This window comes from Ctenopharyngodon idella, chromosome 11, assembly GCF_019924925.1.
Source record: "Ctenopharyngodon idella isolate HZGC_01 chromosome 11, HZGC01, whole genome shotgun sequence".
Lineage (NCBI taxonomy): Eukaryota > Metazoa > Chordata > Actinopteri > Cypriniformes > Xenocyprididae > Ctenopharyngodon > Ctenopharyngodon idella.
The window spans coordinates 1,330,905-1,343,588 of record NC_067230.1 but is presented as its reverse complement, the minus strand read 5'-3'; the positions used below and the strand labels follow the sequence as shown (position 1 = coordinate 1,343,588).

Sequence of the window (12,684 nt, the reverse complement as noted above, 5' to 3'; positions counted from 1 at the left end):
CTAAAATGCTTTGTGAAATACTCTTAAATTTAGGAGTCCTAAAATTGGGACTGACGCCCATTATTTTTAAGAGTTTCTCCTAAATCATCAAGTTAGGAGCTACTTTTAGCCTTAAGATGTTTTGTGAATATGGCAACTAGTAAGCACAGCTGGAATTTTGTTTTTACCCCAAATTTACAAACAATTTTACATTTATAGTGCTCAGATTAGAAACAACAACATTTAAACATGTCACACACCCACACAATTTTGCAATTATCATTCTTTATCTAATGCGAGCTGTAATTAAGTTTAATTTCATTTAATGGCCTTCTTAATGGGCAATATCTCCAAAGTTTCAGTGTGTAGGTCCAGGCGGTCCCTCTTCCCAAGCAGCTCCGCCCCGCAGTCGAGGACAGACAGCGAAGAGACTGAGACATGTGCTGAGAGAGAGACAGCGCGCTGTGGAGGCAGGACCGATCGTCTTTAGGTAGGAAAGAGAGAAAATGTCATTTCACACTTGTGAGAGCGACGGTCTGTGAGGAGCAGCAAGTTGTTCACGCGCAGAAGCGACATTTAAAGCGCCTCACCGTCAAGTTTGCGCATGATGCGGCGTGTGTGGATTCAGCATCGCGTCTGTGAACGCGCCACGAGCCCGCAACCAAGATAACTTTCACACGGCAGTTCGACACTGAAGTGTTGGCTACTTTTTACTCTCATTGACTGGTGATAAAGAAGACCGACTCGGTCAGGTGGCTTCAGAGAGGAGACGCACGGACCACGCGCATGTGTGGAGTACCAGCAGGATTTTAGAGCGTGCATGTTCGTATGGATGGCAACTCTTTGGCCACTTTTTACGAGTCTGAGAAAAGTTTTTTAAAGCAACTGGAAGGAAGAATGGATGTGAAAAGCAAGCGGTATTGTAGTTTGACATGCAGTGCTTCTCTTTTACTGATCGTCATGGAAACATCTCAAGCTATGGAGGTCGAGATGCTGGATGGATCCTCCGTGTTAAGTTCATTCACTGAGCTTTGACTTTACTTTTATTCCTTCGCAGAAGAATGTGATGATTTTGACTCTCACACACATGATCGTTCTCCTTAAACGCATCTATTATTAGCAGAGCTTCTATTTTCTCCCTGTTAATTGACATTATGGACAAAAACTCTATTGCATATCAGATGGAGTTGACACTTTTCATGGTCGTCTTCCTGTTTTGGGTCACCGTGTGCGCGGATGACAGTAAGATCATTTCAGACCGGTATGCTGTGTACTGGAACAGTACGAATCCCAGGTAAGAAACACCTCAGTACATCACTACTGTACGGAGTGTGAGTCAAGTTTTAACTGCTATTGCGGAGTCATGGCTGGCAGGTCGTAGCCGAGTTCTTCAAAACCACAGTCAGGTCAGAGTTGTTTCGAACTTTTCCCTTTTGTGTTAATTTTTTATTTTGACCTTTTTTATATAAATATATTTTTAATATATGCCTACCTATATTTACATATAAATATACAAACATATGGATGACTCTTCAATTGGGGAAACGTTTCTGACACTCTAGGAAAAAAATGGCTTATTATAAACAATCATTATTCCAGTGTTCCAGTGTCCAACTTTTTACATTGTCTGTTTAATGGCTTTCCCTAATTTCCTTAATGTAGAAATAGTTGCAAAATATTTAAAACATTTAAACACTACTGTATGTTGGGCTCATCTTCTATCTAGACATTAAAAAAAAAACAAAAAAAAAAAACAACCTTTTCCTAAGAACTAAAAGCATATTTTGAATATTCAGTCTTGGTATTTGTTTGTACAATTTGTAATTTTATTTTATATGCCAAAGATTCGGTGCCACAATACTGCTGTCATTACCATCATGTATATTTGGGGAAACTCATTTGTTTATTACAAAAAGTTTCTAATTGGTTATCATGTAAATACAAAAGGCAATATTTTTATAAATTAATTTGTGCTTTTCAACTTTTATCTAAAAAAAAAAAAAAAAAAAAAACTACAAAAAATCATTACCGTGACAGATTATTGTATTATCCTGAAATTCACTTGAAGGTTGCTCAGGCCGTTTACTCAGATCTTTATTGTAGGACATGTGATCAATATTTTAATATAGATTAAACAAAATTTGGAAGTTGTCGAAAAAACCTCCAATTGAAGAATCACCATATATTTTATTTTATTTTTTAAAATATTTTTCTTTTTGATCAGTTCTGGTAAAAGTTTTGTGAAGTCACTTAAATCAGTCCCAAACATTATGGACACTCAGAGTCTTCCATTTGAGTGTTTCACGTGCGATTTCACTCATAAAACCATGAAGATTTTGAAACGCACACAAAAAGGCCTCTCTTGGGCACTGTTTTAACAACTTGTGTGTTCCATTTTAAACTACTTATAGGGCTTCTCACAAAATCAGCCTCTCTATGAGCATATTGTAACTTTATAGCCTCATTTATTGCACGCTCACTGTTTGACACTTGCTGTCTGTTTTGAGTTACTGAGGGCTGTGTACTGTTACATTGTGTGCAGTTGGGGTGCGGGGGTTGATAATCACCCAAAATATGCAAATGAATGCATAGTCTGATATCCTGTCAGCTTTTGAAGAGCCTGTTATTTTCAATTCTTTCTTCATTGATGTTCCTGAGGTGGGATCAGTACTGTAGGCTTTTCATTTCATATCACCATATGGTTTAAATAGTCTAAGATGAAGCCCCCCTCTCCGAACACCCCAGCACCCCTCATCAGACCGCTCTCAAAGGCTGTTTCTGGCAGAGGACAGAGCTTTGTGTAACCACACAGTCAAACTTATACATTACATGCCACAGTTTTAACCAATATAAGTAATTACGGAAAAGTCCACAGATGTTTGTTCTCATCAGTTCTATGAAGAATTTAGAAAGGTTTTTTTTTTAGCTTTTGTAGATTTGTAGTTTGTGCTGGGGATTGTTGGTATTTGTCTTTTGTAAGGACGTTTGTGTTGAACTGTTTTTATGAAAAACAATAGCTTGAAAGGAAGTTAACAAGTAAAAAGATAATAATTTTACTTGCGTATCTTAATCTTTTCCGGTTCATCTTAAAGGAAAGAATGCAGAGTAGAGTGTATAAAAGGTTTTTTTTTTTTTTTTTTGAAGAAGAAAGAGACTGCACATAGTTTAAGCCTTTAAAATGTTAATGGGCTTGATTTTTGCATTACAAGTAAATGGCTTATGTATTATATAGAATTAGTTACAATAATATATATATATATATATATATTAGACCTCTCTCCCAAAAAAGAAACCAAATTCATTCTCAAATCTAAAAGAAAAAAGTATTTTAAAAAAAGTTTTCTGTCCTGTATTCCATGCGTCCATAGATTTAAATAATTAAATCAGATCTGGATCATTTTGTTTTCTATTTTTCCACCTGTAAGTTGTGTGTGTTTGTGTCTGCTGTGCTATGTCAGAGCAGTGAAATGTTTGTTCAGCTAAACTGAGATGGGTCTTCCCTCTCTCTCTCTCTCTCTCTGTGTGTGTGTATGTGTGAGAGAGGGAGAGAGCTCTGGGAAAAGGTATCTCTATTCTCAGGCTGCAGAGTTTTTAACCCATACTATTGATTTTACTGGTCAGCCTGTAGATCTATGAGATGTATCAGTTCTTCCAGGTTTGGATTGTCAGAAACGCAGAGCAGATATACATTGTATAGCTCTATGGATTTGACTTGGTTGTTTGCAACCCTGGAAAACTGAAATTAGAGTTTGCGGGCTCATTGTGAGCTGTGGTTTTCTAGCATGCCACCATAAAAGCGAGCGGTGCTGTCTGGTGTGGTTTGAGTCAGGCCTCGGCTGTTTGAGTCTGTTATGTGCCTCAATTAGGAGTGTGAGACTGAAATGACTTGTGCTAAATGACCCCAATCAGAGCATAAATAAATACACTGAAACACATTTCTGCTGTGTATGAGTTAAGCCCTGAGGTGTCGATTTAACCCTTGCGGCTTTACGGTGAGGTCTACGAAGGAGGCTCGTGAATTATAAAGAGCAGTTAGGGTGAAAACTGAGTTTTCATGCAGGGTACACCATTATGCAGCACTTTCGGACGTTTCAGAAAGGAGCTGTTCAGGTCCGAAGAGTGATCTTTATTGAATTTTTGAGTGGAGCAGTTAATAGTTACAGTGAATGCTCGTGTATGAGTATATAATTTAGTTTTAAGCCATTTAGCAGACACTCTTATCTGTAGAGACTTAGAAAGAAGACTTTAGTTTCATTTGTAAACAGCAGAGAACCACATGGCATGTCCTATTATGGATATTTTGCTAAGCATTGCAAAAATGTTTTATTTTTGTAGTTTCGTACTTTTAGTTAAGTATTTTTTTTTTATCATTATTCTTATTATTAAATCATTCTTTATTTTAGTTAATTAATGAAATAAATATTTTAATTGGATTTGTTTTTCTCCCTGTGCCAGTAAAATATGCAATGAATCGTCTCATAACGAATCAAGATTTTCTGTATTTTTAAGCGACTCATAAACATCCTCTTGTGAAATTTGAATGAGATTTTTTTTTAATTTTTTTTTTTTAAATTCACTATAATAAGAACACATGGTTCTTGTAGGGAAACATTTCTTTGTATGGTCTTATTTTACTTTCTCACTTTTTGGCATAGTGTAATTGGTTCCTCAAGGTTATGAGGGCTGCCTAGTGTCAGAGGACTCCTGTATGAGGGCAAGACACAGATATGACTGTCTGAATCCACATGGATTTTATTCTCTTAGTGTCATTAACCTCTACTGTGATTTGGAATGCTTGAAATTAATGACTTCAAGCTTGACCTTGGATGCTCGTGTCAAACTTCAGCTCCTGTAGGTGGCATTGCACCATGTTCTGCCCCAGTTTACGGATTTGTCCGCCATTTTGTGAACCCTCACACTTGCCTCTGGAATATGGTGCAAGCGGAAGACAAAAAATGGAGTATGGGGTTAATGGTTTTTTTTTTTTTTTTTTTTTTTCTATTTTTATTTCATTTTATTACTAATAACAAAATTTTGAGGTTTATCACCTGGGGCAGCATTTTGAAACTATTAATATATTATTGACAATTATAATTTAGTTACCATTTTCAGAATTATCTAGTTTAGTTTTGGAAAAAAAAAAATCATGTACTTGCATGTACTTTTCATGTAAAAATACAAATGTACTTAAAGTTTATTTTAGTGACAAATGATCATTATGATAAAACCTGTTTTTCAGACATGCGTTCTTGAATTTGTTCGCTCAAATAACACGGTTATTTAGTAAAAAAGTGTGCTGATTTTTTTTCTATTTTATCTCTCTATGGCAAGTCATATACATATACCCAGTGCCCAGTTTATTGTGCCTGACATTAATTGATTTTTCTGTTTTAAGCAGCACTTAGAGTTCAGTCATCTTCCACTTCTTTGTTTGTGTGTTCCTTCCGTATGTGTGTTTATAATTCATTTCAGGCAGCTGGAGGGTGGCAATTTACAGTCTACTTTCATCCAGACAGAAATACCTCAAATTTCACAATGCATGACCGAGTGTTTCTTCTGCTAGGACTGTGACCTGCCGTCCTGAGGGTTGAGAGAACAATTTTGCCTCTTTGTAGGAAAACACTTTGAGAGAAAACCCATTCCGACCACCAAATTGCCCTCCATTCCGTGACTTATTGCAACTTTAGCATGAGATCGCCGTTTTGTTCGGTGATTTAATCAAATTAACTCATCCATTAAAGTGTATAAATATAATCATTGTTTTTTTCCCAACGACCCTCGTCCATTAATACGCAGTTACTACAGTGAGGGAATGCACTTAAACTGACAGCGCTCTGGGCACAGTGAATTCGTTAGTTTGGAAATCAGATTACAGCGGGAATGGCAGTCAGCTGTGTCCACTTGCTAAAACAACAGTGCATCTTTTAAGATGGGAGTCACACAGCCTTACTGGTGCTTTGTTTCTATGAGATTACGGGCTATTTCTGTTAGAGAACTGTAGGGAGAAATTCAGTTACTAAGGTCTGCAGGTCAGCAGTTGTTATAGCTATAATGCTTCCATTCTGTTAGTGCTGTTTACCGCTGGACTTTAGATTCATCTGCTAATGATTATCAATGACAGAATGTTTCATGAGACCTTTTTTCTCTAAATACATGGACCAAAAAGGGAATTGAGCCCTTGTCGGCAGTGAATAATGTAAATGGTCTAACGCCATATTGCATCAAAAGGCTCCAACATGTAATTAAAGATTAAAGTTGCCGCGTGGTTTCTACAAAAAACGACTGCATGAAAGAGAAATTTTGTAATCAGTAATCTAGGTTCAAAGTTTCGTTATATAAAATGACTCAGAATGGGCTTCATCGCCGCATTTTATTTTCAGCATTAATCAAAGTTACATTACCGCAGGTTTGAATGAAACATCCTGCTGTGTCAGTCACTGAATGGCGGAAACATTTGTGCTTCTCTAAATTTGTATTGCAGGAGTAACATAACCCTCTCCGCCATTATCTGCACTGTCCTGCCCCCCACCCTGCGACAAAATGACGGCTCATACCTGAACATTTGCACAGATGTGACATTCTTTTCAAACAACTCAAAACATTTTAGTACACAAATAGACAACAAAGACAAAATTCAGGGTTGGTATTTATAAATGCATGTTTGTTTGTATTTTAAAGCTAAATATTTTAAGTTAAATGGAGTTGTGTGAGTAGTTTACATGTTTACGCCAGATTCATTTAGTTGAAAAAACCTGGTAGTGTTATAAAGTTGTATAGATAAAAACTTGGCATGTTGTGTGTGTGTGTGTTTTTTTTTTTTTTTTTTTTTTTTTTAAGTGATTTATTTATTTTTAATTGTTTTGTTGTATATTTGTTTTTTGTTTTTTCCGTCTGCTTTCAAAAAGTTTGAAAAAACAGTTTAGACCATCAAAACTCTTTTATAGAACGCAGCATCCAAATTCTTTCTGTGCAGGCGCCATGACAGTTATATTTCACGCTTGTTCCCTGTGGTGGACACAAACCAAAATTCATTCCCAGGACCTTACAGGGCACCTTATCACCCCTGCGTCCTCACCTCTTTGTGTGGCAGTTTATTTTTGTCTGTTTTTATACCCAGCAACAGCCCCAATCACAACGTCACCCTGCCTTCTGTATTACTCATAAATTTTAATGCCTGACCCACATTCACGTAGCACATTGGTAGTCACGTGAATCCAGGGAGCTCAAACTTGGTTTGAGGTAGGTGTTCGTTCATGGGTGGATCTTTCCCCCAACGGAAGAGAAAACGGATGATTTCAAAGCAGCTTTACATGCTGGCTTTGGTTTAAATTACAAATCTGAGGACTAGGTGTTTGTTTAAATGTCGTCTTCTCGTGCTTTTATCCAGGTGCTATTGGGTTCTCGGTCAAGTTAGCTCGGGACGCTCCTCTCTCTCAGGACCAAGGCCTTTCTCATTTAGTCTACAGTATTTATGAGACTCAGAGTGCCAGAAAGCCCTCCCTCAGATGGGATTGTTTTTAAGCGAAGTGAGATGCTCTCTTTATCAACAAACCACTTTCTCTTTCTTGTATTGTGGACCGAATGTGCTTTTAAGTTAATTTATTTTTTAAATAATTTATTTGTTTTCTTAATTTTTCCTTAATCACATTGATATATATATATATATATATATATATATACACATTTCTTGAAAAACTAATTTAAAGCATTAAACAAACGGTGCTGTCTTAATTTGCTGGAACTGTAGTTTAGTTCTATTGACCCACATTCAGTCAGCTCATTACGTCCATCCACAAACTCCTCATTTCTCACTTCAAAGTGAGTTTTATTTGGAAATACACTCCGCTCTCTGCTAAGAAAGATTCTCAAACCTAATTTGTGAAATTGTTTGTAGAAAGCCAATTTTTAAAGCCATTTTTTTTTTTTTTTTACGGGAGTCTTATATTTTATAATACTCAATAATACTTAAAAATACCTGACATTATTCATCTGTGCTATAACTGAAAATTAAAGTCATGCACTATAAGCATTATATAGTAGCAGAAAGAGAATTATGGGAAAATATTTAACAGTTTCATATATACTATGTATAAAATAAGTAAAATAAAATTAAAATGGCCAGCGCCGTTTTTTTTCTCTCTCGTTTATTCAGTATTAACATGGTCAAAGTACAATTCACTTCCTGAGAAAAATAAAGATATAATCATTTGTCAAACGATCCTCAAAAACATTGTTACATGGATTTTATTTCATAAGGTGTCAGATGTATTCAGTCTGTGAGCAGTGCCGACTCCTGTACTATTCACTGCCTTTTCCAAATTATTTACATTTTAATTTTTGATAAAGTTAAACTTTTCACTTTTCCTCACTAGTAGGTAATTAAATATTAACACTGTAATAATTGCCAAAACCACTCATCACTATGAAAAAAATAAAAAAATAAATGGAACCGCATATGCGATGAAATGGGAAAAAAAGAAAAGAAAAAAAGGTATTTATAAACTTTTATTTAATTTTAAATAATGTTGATCTATGCACAATCCTCAACTATAATTCACATTGTAAATATAAATTATATGAAACATATTTTAGAATAAAAATAAGTCTATAAAGCATAAAATATTTCTCCATAAATGTGAATATTTATAAAAAAATATATATATTTTGTGAATATTTTATATATTTACAATGTGAATTGTAATTGAAGATTGGGCACAGATTAGCATTATTTCAAATTAAACTTGCATGCGTTCCACACATACAATATATATGTATGTATGTATGTGTATATATATATTTTTTATTTTTATTTTTTTTTTTATAAATTTTCACATTTATGGAGAGAGATTTTATGCTTTTATAGTTATTTTTATTCTAAAATATGTTTCATATAATTTATATTTCATATACTTTATAATCATGGACAAGACATGAAAGTGTCTGCTTACAAAGTGGCTCATAGATGTATTTTGTTATGTGACTATTTTTTTCTCAGTGGGGAAAAAACTTTACTTGAATATTTTACTAAATGATAAATATCAATATTAAATAAAAATATAATAATACCGCATGGATTTTGGCAAAACACTGAATGTGTATCAACTGTGTAAAATTTGAGTAATTAAATTATGTTTTGGAGAATATGATTCCTGATGTTTGAGCCGCCAGGTGACTTTTATTTGATATGAAAGACATTTTATTTTGTCTGTTTTGCATGTGACGCCATCTCCCTGTAGCCGAATTAGTGCTGATGTGTTTAGTTGATTCACCTGTTTTCACTTTGCAAATGTCTTCTTTTCACCAATGGGGTGTAAAGCCACTGAACACATGGTTCTGTCTTTAAGTGAGAGGGAGGAGCTGCCCACACATCTCAGTAGGCCTTGACCTTCAAATAACTCGACATTTCTAAAGGAAAAGAATAGGAAAGCATGTGAGAAGTGGAACATTGCCTCCTTAGTCAACTGGGAGTTTTCTCTCTTGAACTGCAGATACGTCAAACCTGTCATTCTTGCAGAACCAGAGAAAAGCCCTCTTATGCAGGGATGGTGTTGGCAGAGCGGGGACTCAGAGTGTTTTGGACTAATTCATAAGGGAAAATGGCCGACCCTTACCCTAAATACCTGCTGCATGCCCACTGCCAGGGTTACTGGGACAGTTTTTAGATGCATAGCTGTATCACCTCATGCATGCTCTCTATGCACTGCAAACCATGCGGTTTGATGAACTCAGCGGGCATCTGCTGGCCTAGCTGCACTGTAGTCATGCTTACCACTGACAGATCCTGCTCAGCAATTACTTAAAAAAGCTGAATTTAGCAGTAATTCTAAAAATAACTTTAATTTGAGCAATAACATATTTGCTATAAATTAACAACATAAATGTTAAAATCCAATATTTATTCAGCAAATAAAACATTTTGTTTGGTTTGGTTTTTAAAACAAATTAATATACTTGTGACTTACAATACAAAACAAGTTTTTGGAGGTCTGGATATTTTATTTCATGAAATTAATATTGATAATATTATTAGATGTAAATTATCACGGCATGTTTTTTTTTTAATGTTAGATGTAGGCGACTGTCAATGATGTTCAATAACTGTATGCATTGCACAACTGCATGCATGTGACTATGTACATGTAATCTCTCTATGGAGATGATATGATATTACTGAATTCGGGTTTAATCCTTTTTGTTGGGGTAATTTATGATTGATTGATTTAATTTTAGGAGCAAGTCAGAATTAAGACATTTCTGTAATAATTATATTATACCTGTATATCGTAGTATTTTTGTAATGCTAATGTGTTTATGTGGTGGCAATTTATCATATTTGTACACATTAAATACAGAAATGCAGCTCAAAAAAATAAGTGTTTTTGGCAGTTTGAATATTATTAGACCTTTCAAAATGTTGTGTAGTGCTTTTGGACAGAAAAGGTACAGTAGTTTTTGGTTCTCAAGAAGCAAAATAATTTCAGAAGTTGCTTTTAATGGCAAACTATTGTTTTCTCATAGTCTTAGTCAGGAGCGGGAGTGGACAAGCAGGTTGGTTTCTGAGCCCCTTTTTCGCCCCCAGCACAAAGACAATCATGCCTTCTACTGAAAAAAGAAAAAAAAAAGTGGAATTTTAGAAGTCTTCTGATGACAGATTTTGCGAGAGAGACTGTGGTAGAGATCTGCAGAAAGAATCGATCATTAATGACAAAACTTTAAAATAATGTTAGCGTCACTGTTTGAGCTTATTTGCCAACTACACGTTGTCACGCTTTTTACTCCTGTGAATATTTTTTCAGATTAGGTTTATTTTGGAAAGTTAATTTCTATACAGGCATAAACCATAAAGACTTGTCTTTTAGGTTAAAATAAACCTTTGTTTTATAGATGATTCTTGACGGCTAGTGTACTACTGCCGTGTTTGTAGTAAGCTGTAGTAAAAATATGATTGTGAGTTTTTTTTATTTTCATTTATTTTTGCAGATCTTGGAAAAAAGCGGTGTGCACAAAAATAATACATTTGACTTGAAATGTCTACAGATCCAAATTTAGCAAATGCAAAGTGTTAAAACTTTCTTTTAGGGCCCATTCGACATCTGCCATATACTATACATGACTCTGTATGTTATGCTGTGAAAAACATAAATATAAGACTTTCCTTCCTAAAGAGAAACTTGCCTGATGTTTGTCACACATGTATGTTTGTTACAGGGAAGATCAGTTAGTTTTCTCTGCTTGTTTTGTGAAAGGCAACTAGACAGAAAAATACAGAGGGAGAAAGAAAGAGAGTGCGTGCGTGGTGAGGCCTTTTCATGATGCATGATGGGTAGGGTGATTGAGCTGTGTGCGGGCGGCACTGCATATGCCCGAAACAGCCTCAAAAATGCCTCGGCTGCCTCCAAATGTGGGTTACTGTGACAGGCAAAGCAAAAAAATGGAATTCTCACAAGCCTGCGGTGATGCTGTGGTACCTTTTGGCCCACGTGATGTAATGTAACTCTTGGAGATGTGTTCTTGGAGTTTTAATGTAACTCTTGAATTAATTTGATAAGAAAAAAAAAAGTTCTCTCTGGAAAAATTGTGATAATTTTGCTAAATATTAAGATCGCTAAAGTGCTTTGTGGTTTGGAACAGTTGTGTCAAGCGTTTTAAGCATACACAGGAACATGGGGGCCAAGGCTGCAGTGCAGGGGACAATTGCATTTCAGTTATAAATACATATATTTTTTTTATACACCAGTGGAAATAAATTGCAGATTTGGCTTCAGCAGGCTAGTGTGTGTTCAGTCCAGGTTTACACTGAAAAGAAGCATTGCATAATAACCCATTGACAAAAGCTAGAGAAGTACTTATCTTGCACATTTCCACAGCATATACTGTACATTATTTTGCCATGAGATGGCTAATCCCGGCGCAGGTGTGATCACGGATTGATGTCTCACCTTTAGCGCTGTGAATGAGCCAGCTGCTGATCGGGACACAGGAAGATTACCTGGGCTGTGTTGTGAGTTTAAACAGGATTAGCCATTTCAACTCAGGTGCTACGCTAACAGGATTATAGACTCCCTTCACTGCACCATTCCAGCATCCAGTTGTAGTCCAAAACAAACGTATGTTTGACACCCCACACATTATTGTTGTCAACAAACATTTGGCCACACGTTTAGTGTTTGTTTTTTGATGATTAAATACTTTCTAGCATTCCAGTTTAATGTACTAACTACAAGTAAAACATTCATAGGTTGATTCCCCTGAAAAGTGTAAACACAGTCTCTGAGGCGCTATCAAAACAAATTCTGTTTGCGAACATTAACCAGCCTCGCATAGCAACAGTCGCTCACCCAATGGCGTAAGTTCGGGGGTGAGGCTGTCTGTTATTTTGACCAATGAGAGACATGGGTAACTTGTTTGAAAACAGTTTTTTTTTTTTTTTTAATTTTTAGAAAAAATAATTCTGTTTGTTTATGCTAGTTGCACAAATCTGCCATACTTAAGCTTTAACGTACCGTGATTAACATTATATTAGTTTTAAAATTAACTAGATATTACGGTTTGCCATTGCAGCTGTGTGTTTGGACGCATCTTAGCAAATGAGAATTATCAGGCCTGATCTCTGTTCACATGATGTTCTGGTTATGATTATCACATGCATCATGTTCTGTGTGACAAGGGTTGATGACAACTCGAAGGACTTTAGTCTGTTCAAGG

General features: G+C 35.6%; 1 protein-coding gene across 2 annotated transcripts in view; it reads left to right on the top strand.

Moving 5' to 3' along the window:
* The first annotated feature begins 347 nt into the window (after nt 1-347).
* LOC127522725 (ephrin-A2-like) overlaps nt 348-12,684 on the top strand; it is a 159,364-nt gene continuing 147,027 nt past the window's right edge. Inside the window, exon 1 of one of the 2 annotated variants that reach the window (XM_051913002.1) lies at nt 348-1,273. In XM_051913002.1, the coding sequence (XP_051768962.1) occupies nt 1,134-1,273 (140 nt within the window). In that variant the 5' untranslated portion in view covers nt 348-1,133. The remainder of the gene's footprint in view (nt 1,274-12,684) is intronic. The other variant, XM_051913001.1, reaches the window with a different exon arrangement.